Raw genomic sequence first — 17078 nt, 5'->3', positions numbered from 1 at the left:
CATGGCACGTAACTTTGAGAGGATGGAGGAAGCCTACATCAGACTGAAAAGCGAAGCTAACATATTGGACTAGTCATCAACACGTCGAAGACGAAGTACATGATAGGAAGAGGCTCAAGAGAGGTCAATGTAAGCCACCTACCACGAGTTTGTATTGGTGGTGACGAAATCGAGGTGGTTGAAGAATTTGTGTACTTGGGCTCACTGGTGACCGCCGATAACGATACCAGCAGAGAAATTCGGAGACGCATAGTGGCTGGAAATCGTACGTACTTTGGACTCCGCAAGACGCTCCGATCGAATAGAGTTCGCCGCCGTACCAAACTGACTGACTGACAAAACGCTTATAAGACCGGTAGTTCTCTACGGACACGAGGACCTGTAGCCAGAATGTCGGACAATAATCCGGTGAAAATGGTTCTCGACAACGATCCGACGGGAACAAGAAGGCGAGGTGCACAGCGGGCAAGGTGGATCGATCAGGTGGAGGACGACTTGCGGACCCTCCGCAGACTGCGTGGTTGGCGAAGTGCAGCCATGAACCGAACTGAATGAAGAAGTCTTTTATGTGCAGCACAGGCCACTCCGGCCTTAGTCTGATGATAAACTGAAAGGAAGAAGAAATAGTGTTTTTAAACTTATGTATTTTCTGCTAGAACTCACATAAAAAGTTGATGAATTTTTTGACATTTATTTTAAAATGACTATTTTACCCTACACTCCCCTAATAAAAAAATCTGATTTTTAATTTCAACTTAGACAAAAAAGTTTGGACAGTTTTCACCACATCGGAAAACATCAACATAATTAGGGTCGAAATTTGTGCGAACTTAAGAATTCTTACTTATAAACAGTGTTGCAGAAAATTGCGATTTTCTTAGAAATTCTTAAGTTGGCGCTTCTGAATTATATATGAGATGAAAGCTCTTTAGTTCCTTAATTGCCTTTCGGGTTTAATTTTTAATCCTAGATCTGTTGGTGAAAAATATTGACTTTGGAAAACGACCATTTTTTATCGAAAAAGTCAATTTTCTCCTAAAGTAAACAACTTTATAACCCTATTAACCACTTGGTATAAAGTACTAATTGAGTAGTAATAGCGTGCAAAATTTAAACAAAATCGGTCACTCATTGCCAAAGTTATTGCATTTTTTTTGTTTTTGGCAATATTTGAACAATATTTTTTGAAGGGCCGTTTTACCCCACTTCCTCTCAATAAAAAAATCCTAAAATTTGCTAAATGCCTTCTCTTACATATATGAACTGGAAATTTCATCCAAATCGGAGAACATCGTTGCAACCTCCCTTGGAAAGGAGGTCGCGCTTCTCGCGAACTGGCTCTTAAGAACCTTCCCCGGCTCCGAAAACCTCTGCATACAAATTTTCACGTCGATCGGTCCAGTAGTTCCTATCTAGTAGTCTATAAGGTTCAGACAGAAAGAAATTCATGTTTATGTATATAGATTCTCGTGTTGTGTAGAAATTTCTGTTTCATTTGTATGGGAGCCCCCCTTTCCAAAGGAGGGATGGGTCTCGAAACATCTTAAGAACATTCCCTGGTCCCAAAAACCTCTGCATACAAATTTTCACGCCGATCGGTTCAGTAGTTTCGGAGTCTATAAGGTTCAGACAGACAGAAATTCATTTTTATGTATATAGAAGAAGAAGAAGATTGCTTCGGAGTTTCCAATTCATGGCCAATAACGATGCTGGTCACGTGCTTATAGTCAATTTAGAATTAGGAGAGGAAAATTAGTTTAATACTCATTGTTATAAGAGACCGAGGAATGCTCTGCATCTGCGTGAGCGTTACGGGAAAGGAATCATTGGTTAGTTGAGAAGGTAATTCATTTGAAACCTCGTGGTAAGCGACAAAATATTTATTGTATACGAAGTTATTTTGAAAACAAGAAAACGAAAACTGTGTTTCAAATCAATCCAACGCAAGATCAATGTGCTTCGTTTAATAATCTACGATAAACACGATCGATTCCGCACTAAATAATTTTGAGCTCTTCGATGCAGACATTAGTTTTATCACTTTTCCCACACTAGCTGGCGTGATTAGCATCAACACGATCGATTGCATACTGGTTGAACAAATGTCTGCTACGCGACGCAGAGTTCTCCTGGACTAGCTGCCGTCTCATAACCAGCAGCAACACGATCGATTCCGCATTCATATTGTGCAAATGCAAACAAATATCACAAAATTTAAATTTGGATCAAGGAAACACTGAAGACGTTTTATAGAAGAAAATTACATACGTCTTTGACGATTAAGAATGGAATTATGTAGTAAGCGTTAATAGAAAAATTGTATAACCAAAAGTTTTGAAAAAAGTTTTATGATTTAATTCAGCGCTGCAGCCAAAATTTTGATAATATAAAGTATGGTCAAGTTTAAATTTGTTTCGAAATTCAGCGAAATTCCGTTAAATTTCGTTAGAAGCTAGTTTTTTCTAGTGAAATTTTTGTAATTTTACGAAACGAAACGAAATCAAGAAGTCAGATTTCGCCATGCTCAAATTCCGCGAAACCTGAAACGAAATTTTTTGAAATACCGCATATGCTTAGTCGCCAGCGTTAGAACTGCCGGTGGGTCTGCTAATGTGCATGAAAAAAGTGGGCGCATTTTTTGTCGTTCTGTGCTTGATGATGGTCGGATGCAGTGGTGTTGGTTGCTATGGATGCAATTAATTGCATATTATTCGGCAACTCGGCCGTACGAAAACCATTTTTTTGTTAAATATCTTGGCTGTGCATATGCACAGCATATGTTTCGAAATGGACAAATTGATATGAAATTTGCAGAATATGCAATTAATTGTAATCAAGTGTCGGTCTTTCACCGTCATTAGTCGTCTGAGTACACGCGACCGCTTACGTTAAGGCAATCAAACTCATCAAATGCTTTCGCCAAGCAAGCCTTTGGCACAGCAGAGTGCGATTGAATTCGCATTCTATACCGTCCCGCCCAGACAGTTACTGGGGGCAATGAGTGCGATCCTCTCGTTTAATAAACAATGTGTACTCGCTTGACTGTGGATATACAACAGTAAAGCACATGTGAGATTGGACAAATCAAGCATCCGAAAGATATTCAATTTGCAAAAAAGAGCTAACCGCGGTGGAGGTTGGTACTCGGATTCTGATGGCTTTTCCGCAAACATGACCTTTAAGTGGTCTTGTTGTGTAGGGGTTATCACGCCTATCTAGAGAGTAGGAGGTTGAGGGTTCGAGTCCCTCCAAGACACGTGGATTCTTTTTCGCAAATTTCATATCAATTTGTCCATTTCGAAACATATGCTGTGCATATGCACAGCCAAGATATTTAACAGATTAATCCACCTAGCGGTGATGGTGCCTTTCTCGTTTTTTTTCGAGTGAGTAATTTCTACGCACTTTTGGTATGAAAAAAATATTTTGGGCATATCTACCGAGCCCATAGTCCGATCTGGCCAATTTTCAATAGGAAACAATGGGACAGGATTCTGCGTCGAATGCAACTTGTTGCGAGCAAATCGGTTAAGGGTAAGTGCCTGAAAAATGGGCTAGACTTTTCCACTCGTTGTTGCCTAAAAAAAAAGTATTTTGACCATAACTTCTGAGCCCATAGTCCGATCCGGCCAATTTTCAATAGGAAACAATGGGACAGGATTCTGCGTCGAATGCAACTTGTTGCGAGCAAATCGGTTAGGGCTAAGTGCCTGAAAAGTTGGCTAGACTTTTTGCGCACATACACACACATACACACACACAGACATCACCTAGAGGTGGGAGCTCGGGACTTGTTCCCGAGCGCCAATGAAAAACCACAAATCGGCGTTTCCCTCGGGAGATGACCGGGCCCTGGTACCAATTCACTGATTCCCAGCCAGCCCGAGCGAAATCTGCCTAGGGGATGCGGCGGAGGTTTGACAGTGGGCTCTGTTGAATCTCTACAAAAAGCGACAGATCTATAAGTAGTTCTGTACAAACGACCCGTGCTACTTGCCACCAATGCACTTCAGCCCCATCATCAGGAGTGCCAACCGGCCCATTAGGATCGATATCAGTAAGATCCTAATTATGATCCTAATCAGTAAGATCCTAATTATGGTCACGGCTTACGATAACGGACAAAATCTCAATAGTGGATTGGAAACGACGATTTTGGGCTGACGATCATGCTGTTCTACTCCCTGAGTAAGGAAGGGTGACACCGGCTTGAAATGGCGAGTGGGCTAACAGTACGGCCGCCTCCGTCCCGGCAAAAAAAAATTAGCAACCCTCCGAATACGTGCAATACTCGTTCACCAATTTTTCTTGGTGAGTACTAGGCTCGGTTGAGATTTTCCCGAGTGCACGATCGGCTCTGAAAACGGCCATATAAGTGCGTCCGTGTCAACCCTCGCATGGACTTAACTGCTTGCGAAGACAATCCATGGAGCAAGAGCGGCTACGGACGATGGGTGGAGATAACGGTTTGGAGGGGACCCTATAGAATGAGTAATTCAACAAATCACACAGAAGCAGGAGCGGCGAATCCGTTCGCCAGTAGTGGGTTGGTGAGATCACCGCCACCAGTAGCAGTGCTACAACAGCAGCAGGAGCAACGGCCAGGAACAGGAATATATTGGCACAACTGCTCCGTTATATCCTAAGAAGCAGAGGAAAGAGAAGCTGGCTGAGGTGGAGAGTACATCAGTCTCCATGACTCCCAAAAGGGCTAGAACATCACCGGGAGACGGGAGACCAGGTGGCCTGAAGAAGCAAACGCGGGAGGACGCTGCCGCCGTCGTAGTGACAGACGCTACTTCACAGGGAGCAGGATGGAGTACTGTAGTTGGCCAGAAGGAGAAAAGAAACAGACAGCAGAAACGGAAAGAGGCAAGAAAAATGGAGCAGAACAAGAAAGAAAAACCTCCGCCTCGTCAGAAGCCACCAAAGGGGGAAGCCGTACTCGTCAAGGCGAATGATGCTACGACGTATGCAGCGCTCCTCAGGAAGGTTAGAGAAGAGCCGGAGCTGAGGGACTTGGGCGAGAATGTAGTTAGGACCAGGCGCACACAAACTGGAGAGATGCTCTTCGAGTTAAGGAAGGACCCTGCGATTGATTGCTCGACTATGCAGGAGCGCATTGCAAAATCGCTGGGCGCAGAGGTGGAAGTTAAATCTCTGACCCCAGAGATGATGATTATGTGCAGGGATCTAGACGAGATCACGTCGGTAGATGAGCTCAAGGATGCTCTGAAGTCACAGTGCAACCTGGGCGAGGTTCAAATGGCAATCCGAATAAGGAAAACATTCGTAGGAACACAAACAGCGATATTTCGTCTGCCAGTAACCGCTGCTAACAAGGCTCTAGCGGTAGGCAAACTGACTGTTGGATGGTCTAAATGCCCAATGAAAGTTGCCCCGCCAGTGAATAAACAAGCGGAGAGATGCTTCAAATGTTTGGACTTCGGACACCGGGCAGGGGCTTGTAAAGGTCCGGGCAGAACCAACATGTGTTGGAAATGCGGGGAAACAGGTCATTCTGCGAAAGACTGCACGCAAAGACCCAAGTGCATGCTTTGCACTCCAGAGGATGGAATGACCATCAGACGGGTGGCTACAAATGCCCTGCCTACAAGAGGGCGATCGCAGGTCAACAGTAGTGGAGATAATCCAAATTAATCTGAATCACTGCGAAACCGCACAGCAACTGTTGTGGCAGTCAACAACGGAAAATAGGTGCGATGTCGCGATAATTGCAGAGCCGTATCGAGTTCCTACTGATAACGGCAACTGGTTGACAGATAGTTCGGGAATGGCTGCGATACATGTTATGGGCAACTTCCCAATTCAAGAAGTGGTGGAGAGTTCATGTGAAGGCTTCGTGATTGCCAAAATCAATGGCATCTTTGTATGCAGCTGCTATGCACCTCCACGATGGACCGTGGAACGGTTCAGCCATATAATGGATCAGTTAACCGACAAGCTGATTGGACGAAGGCCAGTAGTCATAGCAGGTGACTTTAATGCCTGGGCTGTGGAGTGGGGCAGTAGGGTGACCAACACAAGAGGATATGTCCTGCAGGAAGCTCTAGCGAAGCTAGACGTACGATTGTGCAATGAAGGCTCCGTGAGCACATTTCGGAGAGACGGGAGGGAGTCTATAATTGACATCACGTTCTGTAGCCCTTCACTGACGACAAACATGGACTGGAAAGTAAGTGAAGACTACACCCATAGCGACCATCAGGCGATACGTTACCGTATCGGCCAACGAAACAATGGTGAAACGCGGGGAAGGATGACCAGCGAGAGGAAGTGGAAGACGAAAGCCTTCAATAAAGACCTCTTCGTCGAGGCACTTCGATCGGACAGTGGTACCGAGATCGTAAATGCAGTCGAGCTAACAAGGAGAATGGTAACGGCTTGTGATGCAGCAATGCCACGTAAACTGGAGCCGAGGAGCAATCGGCGTCCAGCTTACTGGTGGAACGAGGGACTCAGTACACTTCGTGCTGCTCGTCTCAGAGCCAGGAGGCGGGCACAGAGAGCGAGGACGGAACTAGAGAAAGAGGAGCGCAATGCGGCGTTCCGGGTTGCTAGGACCGCTTTAAAAAAGGCCATCAAAGTTAGCAAGTCAGACTGCTACAAGGAGTTGTGTCGAGAAGCAGACGCCAACCCATGGGGGGATGCTTATAGAGTCGTGATGGCGAAGATGAAGGGTCCGTCGACGCCGGCCGAAAAGTGTCCGATCAAGTTGAAGGAGATTTTAGAGGGTCTTTTCCCGCAACACGACCCGAGCCCGACCATGTGGTGGTCACCGATACCGTACGGTGAAGAAGTAAAAACAAACGCTGAGTACCAACAAGTGTCCAATGAGGAGCTTGCAGAAGCGGCGAAGCGCCTGCAGGCGAAGAAAGCCCCCGGTCCAAATGGAATACCGAACGTGGCGCTGAAAGCTGCGCTCGTGGCATGTCCAGATATGTTCAGAACAGTGCTACAAAAGTGTGGAAGATTCAGAAGCTGGTGTTGCTGCCGTAGCCAGGAAAGTCTCTGGGTAATCCGGCTTCGTACAGACCTATATGTCTGTTGGACACACTCGGGAAGCTCCTGGAGAGGATTATCCTGAATAGGCTTGCGAAATGTACGGAGGGCGAGCGCGGACTGTCGAAGATGCAGTTTGGGTTCCGCAAAGGAGTATCGACGGTGGATGCTATTCGGACAGTACTCGAGAGCGCTGAGAAAGCGTCCAAACAGAAGCGAAGAGGAGATCGATATTGTGCAGTGGTAACAATAGACGTAAAAAATGCGTTCAATAGTGCCAGCTTCGAAGCCATCGCATCAGCGCTGCATAGAATGCGGGTCCCTGGTTACCTGTGCCATATCCTGAAGAGCTACTTTCAGTGCAGAGTGTTGGTGTACGACACTAACGAAGGGCGTAAGTCGATGCGGGTTACAGCGGGCGTTCCTCAAGGCTCCATTCTTGGTCCAACTCTTTGGAACGGGATGTACGATGGAGTCTCGTGTCTGCGGTTGCCTAGAAAAGTTAAAATCGTGGGTTTTGCGGACGACGTGTCACTAACGGTGATGGGCGAGACACTTGAAGAAGTAGAGGTGTTGGCGACGGAGGCGATAGCAATGATCGAGAGCTGGATGAACGGAGTGAAGCTGCAGATAGCTCACCATAAGACGGAGGTGCTACTAGTCAGCAACTGTAAGGCGATTCAGCGGATGGAGATCGTCGTTGGTGATCATACGATTGCATCGAAGCGATCACTGAAACATCTGGGAGTGATGATCGATGACCGGCTAAACTTCAATAGCCACGTCGATTACGTCTGCGAAAAGTCGGCGAAGGCTATGAGCGCAATAGCAAGAATCATGCCAAACGTTGGCGGTCCAAGAAGTAGCACCAGGCGTCTACTAGCTAGTGTCTCGTCATCGATACTGCGGTATGGAGTCCCCGCTTGGGGTAATGCGCTGGAAACCAAGCGGAACCGTAGAAGGCTACAAAGTGCGTTCCGGCTGATGGCTATACGAGTCGCGAGCGCCTACAGAACGATCTCGTCGGAGGCAGTATGCGTTATCGCCGGGATGGTCCCTATCTGCATCAGCCTAGCGGAAGATATTGAGTGCTATCATCGGAAAGACACGAGAAATGTGAGAAAGATGGAGAGAATCCGTTCAATGGAGAGGTGGCAGCATGAATGGGACAGTACAGACAATGGGAGGTGGACCCACCGACTCATTCCAAACCTGTCAACGTGGATGAACAGGAAGCATGGCGAAGTAAACTTCCACCTGACACAGTTCCTGTCAGGCCACGGCTGCTTCAGGAAGTATTTACATCGGTTTGGGGCATGCTGCTTCGCCATTTTGCCCGCAGTGTGAGAACATCGAGGAGACGGTGGAGCACGTGATTTTGAATGCCCCAGGTTTGAGGCAGTTCGAAGGGAAATACACGGTTTAAACCAAGAGAGCGTGATAGAAAAATGTGCCGAGAGGAAAGCACGTGGAATGCAGTCAACAGGGTAGCTACACGGATTTTATCCGAGTTGCAGAAGAAATGGCGTATCGACCAAAGAGCATCGGTATCGGGAGAACTTCCTTCGTCGGGGAACTCTCCGTCGGCGTAGGCTAGATCCGCCGCCGGGGACTAGACCGAGTAGTTCGCGATGAAATACAACCAGTTACGGGTCGTCAGGGCACCAGTGAACCGGACGCCCTGCTCCCCCGGAATCGCTGGACTGACCTTGGCACTCGGCTGGTTGGCGTCGGTATCGGAAAAACCTCCTTCGCCGGGGCTCTGTTAGATTCCCCGTTGGCACGAGGCCGAGTAGATTGTGAAGAATGAGCTGCTAAAGTCGCCGAGACACCAGTCACTTCAAGGTGAAGGCTGGGTACACCGGCGATAGTATGAAGGAGTGGTGCTGAACAGCACAACAGGCCGACTTTTCCGAAGTAAAGCATATTGGTAGTACCGGAGAAGTTTAGGCATAGACACGAATAGGATGGAAAGATGGAAAATTCGAATGGTAGAATCCATGAAGTAGATAGTTTATCTTGCGGTCCGAGGGGAAGCAAGGTAACAAAACAAGTAAAGGAGGTTTTTCCCTCAGTCGAGGGTTTTTCCTCCCACCACCTAATTGTGGAAGGTAACTTAGCAGGCGTGATCCCCAGAGCCCAATCCCCCTAGCAGGCCGCAAGGGGAGATGGTGGGAGTTTTGCGAGGAAGTGCAGACGAAAGTGTCATAACTCAATAAAAAAAAACATATACACAGACATCACCTCAATTCGTCGAACTGAGTCGATCGGTATAAAACACTATGGGTCTCCGAGCCTCCTATAAAAAGTTTGTTTTTGGAGCGAACATATAGCCTTTACGTATACGAGAAAGGCAAAAATCAACTATACTGATGAGAATGAAAATTTGGTTAAAATAATTACTTTCATTAATTCGCAGAAGGCATTAGCATGCATAATCGGCAATAGCGTTAATATCCATTTTAGATTAGAAAATTTGTATTACATGTGAATGTTTTAAAAAAGTCCGGAAAAATAATTTACAGAAAAATGTTTAAATAAACAATATCTTATTCTTTGTTTTTCATTTTCTGAGAAATTATATTATTAAATATGACGTAGACTCGGAGGAAGTAAAACGCTCAAACGCTCATGTCGACGTGACAAGCGAGCATGGGCAGACCCTCTGGCCGACGAACGAGAGAGAGCCGCAGCAACCGGGGACATTCGCCTCCTCTACGATATCTCGCGACGCTTAAATGCAACGATGCCTGTGAAAGATGCGAATGACCAGTTATTGAACGACCCAACTGATCAGCTGGAACGCTGGTTCGAGCACTTCAAACAACTTTTTCAAATGCCAGCCAGGCCACCACCACCTCGTCATGATTTGCCTAGGATCCGACGTATACCACGCGTCAATACCGAAGCTTCATCACTGCTAGAGATTCAAACAGCCATGCAAAGCATGAAATCGAATAAAGCCCCAGGGGTCGATCGCATACCAGCCGAGATGCTCAAAGCTGACCCCATGACATCCGCGCAACTACTGCATCGTTTATTTCGTAATATCTGGGACACCGCAACTTTCCCGGTTGACTGGATGCAAGGTATCTTAGTTAAGGTACCCAAAAGGGTGACCTGACTGAATGCGATAACTGGCGAGGCATTATTTTTCTGTGTACCGTTCTTAAAGTTCTATGCAAAGTTATCCTAGCTCGGGTTCAGGAGAAGATCGATGCGACTCTCCGGCGGCAGCAGGCCGGATTCCGTGCTGAAAAATTCTGTCCGGACCATATTGTCACGCTCCGTATCATTCTGGAGCAGGTCAAAGAATCCCAAGAGTCCCTTTACTTGGTAATCATTGACTACGAAAAAGCTTTCGACCGTCTCAATCACGAGAATATGTCAGGCGTCCTGAGACGCAAGGGTGGTTCTGAAAAAACTATCGGCCTCTTCGAGGCACAGTACGAGGCCTTTACGTGTAGAGTGCTGCATAATGGGGTCTTGTCCGGTCCTATCCGGGTCGTAGCTGGTGTGAGGCAAGGATGTTTTCTATCACTGTTACTGTTCCTCATCGTTATCGACAATATTCTAGGTGCGATTGACCGTGAACCAAACCGCGGGCTGTTATGGCAGTCTATACCCAGACAACCAGAATGCATGCATAATAGAATTGTTTTTCTGTTATGCGATGCCTATGCGCACAAATTTCATCGCTTACCAGTCGCGAAAACACTTTTTACGTACAAAAGTGGAAGCGATATATGTGTATTTTTTATCCGACGTTGCACGGAAATGTATACGATGTGCACGATTTTTATGCGAGTTTGTTCGTTATGCATTGCGATGTAGTTTGTGATAACAAACTCTATTTGACAGATAATCCGATTTCATGTGAGTTTGATTGCAGGAATATGCGATGTCAACAAATGAAGCTGGAATAAACTCGTAAAATAGCCTACTGTGCGGGAAAATTAATAAATAAACTGATGAGCTTTGCACAACAATGCGAATCTGATGAAACTTGGATCGGTAAACGATTTTGATCGTGCATTCTTATGCGATGTGTGGTTGTCTGGGTAACCATGGAGCACCTAAACGACTTCGACTTAGCTGATGACGTTGTACTCCTCGCTCTGATATACAAAGTAAGCTCAACGACCTTGCCGAGCGCTCCTCTTCGGCAGGCTTAGTAATCAACGTCATTAAAACCAAATCGTTGGATGTAAACACGGTGACCCCTTCCAGTTTTACAGTAGCCGGGAACCCAGTGGAGAATGTTGAAAGCTTCCAATATCTTGGTAGCCAAATGGCGTCAGACGGCGGTACCAAGATCGACATAAGCGCACGGATCAAGAAAGCAAGGGCTGCCTTTGCGAGTTTAAGAAATATCTGGAAAACAGGTAGATGCACCAAAATACGAATTTTCAACTCTAACGTGAAATCTGTGCTGTTATACGCTAGCGAAACATAGTGTGTATCAGTGGAGAACACTCAACGGCTGCAGATGTTCATCAACATAATTCGGGCCTGGTGTCCTCACAACTAATTCTCAAACAACGAGCTCCATCGTCGCTGTAACCAAAGGCCGATAGCAACTAAAATTCGGGAACGAAAGTGGGGCTGGGTCGGCCACACCTTTACGTAGAGGTGGAAACGAAATCTGTAAACAAGCACTGACTGAAACCCAGCTGGACATCGCATCAGAGGCAGACCCAGATGTTCATGGCGGCGAAGCCTCAATAAAGAAATAAAATAAGTAGACCGAAATCTAACCTGGCAACAGGTTAAAGCAATAACTGCACAACGCACAGGATAGAGATCTGTCAAGTCAGCCCTTTGCACCACCGAAGATGTGCAGGATCCATAAGTAAGTAAGTAGACTCGAGTTTGGAATCTAAACATTAAATATTTTTTCGTTGACGTATTAGCAGTAGCTCCTCTATTTTAGTAGGGTTACTGTTCCTTGACTTGTTTCTTATTGTTGTGATTTTTTTCATCAGTAATCACGCATGTTGGCAAAACGAAGCAACGAAATTGGTGCTGTATTTCTTTGTTTGGAAAACGGGACAGTTCCCCTGAAATAGCACATTTTGCCCGAGTAAAATACTATCATCAATCAGAAATCTATAAATGCCCTACATTTTCTTGAGTAAATAAGGGCTTAATAGTTAGAAACAAAGCAATTCTAATTATGTACTTAATTATTAGATTTATTTCCAGAAGTTTTGAATAAACAAATTGCTAATAATTCTACTCAGCAACGAAGTTGTCGTTTCCAATATCAATACCTATGATCAAACTCCATAGATCCAAAAGTTAGAAGTTAAATGTAAATACGTTACTTTTATACTAGTCCTACGTCTATACTCGCGGTTATGTTAAAAACATTACCCATTGATCGTTTTTTACTTTTTACTTCTTACTTTCACTTCTTACTTCTCACTCTCTTCTTCTCTTTTTACGCTTCGAAATTCTCATTTCTTATTTCTCACTGCTCGCTACTCAGTTCTAACTTAGCACTTCTCATTTCTTAATTCTCAATTCCCAATTCTCACTTCTTACTTTTCACTTCTCTCTTCATGCTTTTTACTTTCTACTTCTCACTTTCCTTTTCACACTTTTCACTTTGAATTTATCACTTCAACTTCTCGCTCCTCATTACTCACTTTTCATGACTCACAATCTAAGTTAATTCTCAACGACACCGTGTACATCGTGTATGTGAATCTTTTTTGACAACATCGAGTTAGCAGGTTGAAAATGCATTGAGAAATTATTTCGACTTAGAGAAAATCAAGTAAGGAAGGTATCGACTTACGGAGGGTACGCAGTATGCTAGATTCAAGGGACTTTGAATGTCATCGAGTAAGGGAAATTATCGAGTTACGAAACATCGAGATAGAGAGAGAGTTCACTGTAATGTCATGATTATGGGTCACCAGAAAACAGTTTCAGTTCATTATATTGATATCAATATTGGTTTTCATCCTAAACATCATTGAAATACAAGAAAAACACGAAGCACCTGTTTAACGTACTGGTTCCGTGGGATGAAACCTCACCGAAGGAAGTGGTTACCCTCCAATACATTTTTCGAACTTAATTTATCACATGTTGTGAATATGCATGAATAGAGTTTCAGACATAGTCATTAAGACCAGTTGATTTTTTAACCATAAATACTTATCTTATACCAAAGACTGACTTGAACATGTAGAAAAATAGTTATTTTTCAATAACAAATATCTGACGAGGATACAACGAGATACAAATACAACCACTTGTAATAGAAAGCTTTGAAGTTTATCTTTTGAATATGCATTGATTTGGCTGCCACTTTTTGCAACCTTGTGAGATATTTTGGTGTGAAAAATGTATAATTTTGTTCGTAGATTTCGAATTTCCCTCTAACAATTGAAACTATTGTTATGATTTAGTAGATGAATGCTGTATTTTTATGTGGTGAATAAGTTGCTAGAACATTATTGACCTCAAAAATTCGATCATACAAAGTTATTCATTGAATACTATTTTCTATAGAGTTAAATGATCTATTATCTAAAATTGAATCATATTTTGTTCGTTTCAATAGATAGACCCGTAGTGTCTTTGACAAAGTTTTTTTTTGTATATTAATTCTGACAAGTTTCCCAAAGAAGCTATTTTGTTTCAACAAATTTTGAAAAAAATAAAATTTTATCTCACTTTTAGGTGAATTAATAAAAAATCAAATTTTCTCAAATGATACCCCTTGATGTATGCAACACACTTGCTAAACATACTATGCCATTTAAAACACGATTTCATACCGGAAAAGCTGACTATCAAGTTTTCGGGATTTTAACCACTGTGCGCTCTATCGTTATTTTCTTGATAAACAAGTAGATCTGATAAGTACATTTTAAAATTCAATCCACTCCTGCCCATGGTATCCAATCAAATTTAGCAATTTCTCACCTTCGTCGAATTGTTTCAACAACAAAAAGCAATATTTAACACATCCGATAGATTGCAAATATGTACATATAGGCTAGCATATAGGCAATCAATTTTAAATACAAATAGTTAAACTGTTGAAAACGAATAAGTAGCTGCTATTGGTTTACAATCAAAAACTTTTTTTTTAATTTTCCACTAACTTTAGCTAAGTCAAATAACTTTTGTTTTCTAACATTTTTCTCAAAGGTGATTCCTTCCTATTGAAATCTTTGAAAAAAAATCATGGGCGAGAAAGGGTTAAAGTATCCAATTGTCAAAACCGAAAAATACATAGAAAGGGAAAATGGAGAATGGTAAAGGAAGAAAGGAAAAATAACAATTTAACAGTGCGACAAAAACTCGTACTGTAAATTTCTTCCTACTAACAATACAAAGAGAAGCAGTACCTACATCATAAAACGATTTGATTAACTATCTCCGTCGTTGAGGGTTTCGCACGGGAAGATAGTCAAAGCGCAATCACAACCAACCTATGTACATATTTCTCCGGTTTAATAGCTGACTCACAACATTACTTTTTATCTCGTTACAGGTGTGCAGGCGTGCTCGTACCCTGGCACGGCAATCAGCGGCCGAATGTCTTCCGTCAAGTTCTACTACTCAATAGGCGAGAGCATTACATTCACGTGTGATAACGGCCTGGAACTGCGGGGTGCCAAGATGCTCAAGTGTTTGAAAAATGGCAAATGGTCCAACGCCATTCCCACCTGTGTCAATCCGGATGCGGTGAACGTGCGAAGCGATGCCAAAGGCATCTTCAAGCGGGAAAATTAACTCACGCCGGTAGGCGGTGTTTGCAATCCTTGGCACGGATCTCTGGATCTGGAGTGGTTTCTATTTCCCTGAATGCTACCCTGGGGAGACATACATATATCAATGAAACAAACCGACTTATACTTAGATGATAATCGTAGACGTTCCACGTAGGCTGGATCAATCAAATTTTAATGAAGACATCCATTATACACGTTGACTGTTTTAAGTTTACTGCGGAGACACCAAGGAAGTTAGGATTAATAAGCAATTCCGATTCGTGCACTATGGCTTGGAACGAGGAAATGGCAATTCTAATAAAATAAAATTAGGCAACACGTTTTCATGTTTGTGTTGATTGTTTAACGTGTTGACTTAATATTCAACACAATCGAAAATCAGCTATCCACGTGCATCCACGTGCATTTTTTGTATTTTTTTCAAGAACATGAGTAGAATGGAGGTCAGGTTCTAGCTCAAAACAGTATGCCGAAAATAAAATGATGGTATCTGTATTTCGCTTGGGAACAACGTTCGACGATCGAGAGCTTTTATAAACCAGTGGACTTTTCTAATTTTAACATTGTAAAAGAAATTGATTTTCCATTCTGCGGCACGACAATTCCTTAGTCGGTTGACGCCGATAACCGCACCGAGACGCACAGACCACAAACCGAAGCATCGAAAGCCTTTATTGTTTTATAATTGTTATTAGCCTTGTGATGTATATCGCTACTTTGTACGATTTGCAACATTATAATACAGTCTGCTTTATTTCCTGCGCCAAAGTGAACATTGGGAATGAACAGAGTTGGTCAAAATTATCCACCTGATACGAGTCAATAAGGTCAATGATAACATTTGCCAAATTTCACAGTAAAATCATTATCAGCTGCTTGGAAATGCAGAACTGTGGCCCTTTATTAGCCAATTTACATGTTCTAACCCATAGTGCCGATAAAATGGAAAAAGACATAAAACAACTGAAATAAAATTTAATTCGCTCCCAGCACGTTACTCGTTTATTTGCTTGTTGGGTCGCGCTTTCTCTCTCTGTGCCAAACGACGATGATAATCGCTGGGCGGAGAAATCAATTTAACCGCGACGATGTTAAATTCGTAGGTACGGATAATGGCAATCAGATTATTAACGGCACACAAAACGGATGATAAAGACAATGACAACGTTGTAAATGTGAATCGGTTTTGTTGGTGGGCTATATCTGTATAGGAATAGGTTTTCTCCCATTCTGTATTGCCGCACATTTGCTATCAAATGGAAATCACTGAATACTCATCCCACCCAAACCAAAAACATTTACAGTAGCACGATGCATATCTATAGAGTTATATTTTTCATAATTTTCCATGCATATAAATTGGATGGCACTGCAAATTTGAATATTAATATTAATTGGAACGGGACATGCGAAAGTAAAAAAAAATACAACAAGTGATAGCAATGTTTACGGACTAGTGTTTATTTCGGTGCCATTTTTCTGTGTAGACTAATTGTTATTTCACGCTGATGTTGTAAATAGAGGATTGAGTGTAATTTATTTATTTATGTATTCATTAATCCACTATCGGTGTCCGAACTGAGGCATATTGGAAATTATGAATTCCTGAATTATGGATGCTTCTTGATGTATGGTTTTAGTGTTGTCAGCAATGAATGCTGTGTAATTGTTTTACCTACAAATACTGACATCCATAAAATGGAAGAATAGATGATATTTCACAAATAAATCTTAATTGATTGAAAATTTAACTTGAATATTTGTTTTCGGCTTATCACATCCATTATATTAATCCATAGAGCGCTATATTTGTCTTTATGAAGATAAACATCTCAACAATCATTCTCCTTCTTCTTTCCATATATTGGCCCAATGGGACATTGCCGCCTCGCAGTTTAGTATTCGTTAAACATTTTTACAGTTATTCACTGCGAGGTTTCTAAGCTAGGTTAGGGTCTGTTCACAAATTACGTAACGCAAAATTCGAGTTTTGACCCCCTCCCCCTTGTAACAAAAAGTAACATTTTTGGTACCCCCTCCCCCATGTAACGCGTAACTGTGAAAATTTTAAAGGCAGATTTGTTTTCCTTCACTGAAACATGTGGGTTTTGCTATTTTTAACAGGTTTTAAGTGGTTGAGCTAAAATGCAACTGCTTAGAATGAAAACTCTCTGGGTTTCCTCTGTTAACTTTGGCTTAGTTTGGAAGATCTAATCATGAAACACAATACCAATCAAAGCGACGTTCCCGAGGTCGTTCCATCAAATAATATAATCTGTAAAAATCATGAATATTCTT

The 17078-nt window shown here is 42.9% G+C and overlaps 1 protein-coding gene across 1 annotated transcript in view; it reads left to right on the top strand.

The window, feature by feature from the left end:
• The window catches only part of LOC134212177 (uncharacterized), a 111115-nt gene extending 94584 nt beyond the window's left edge, over positions 1 to 16531 (top strand). The window contains exon 15 of the mRNA XM_062689798.1: positions 14540 to 16531. Coding sequence (XP_062545782.1) covers positions 14540 to 14781 — 242 coding nt within the window. The 3' untranslated portion in view covers positions 14782 to 16531. The remainder of the gene's footprint in view (positions 1 to 14539) is intronic.
• Positions 16532 to 17078: the final 547 nt, after the last annotated feature.

Source organism: Armigeres subalbatus, chromosome 2 (assembly GCF_024139115.2).
Source record: "Armigeres subalbatus isolate Guangzhou_Male chromosome 2, GZ_Asu_2, whole genome shotgun sequence".
NCBI lineage: Eukaryota > Metazoa > Arthropoda > Insecta > Diptera > Culicidae > Armigeres > Armigeres subalbatus.
This window is presented reverse-complemented; position numbering and strand designations above follow the sequence as displayed.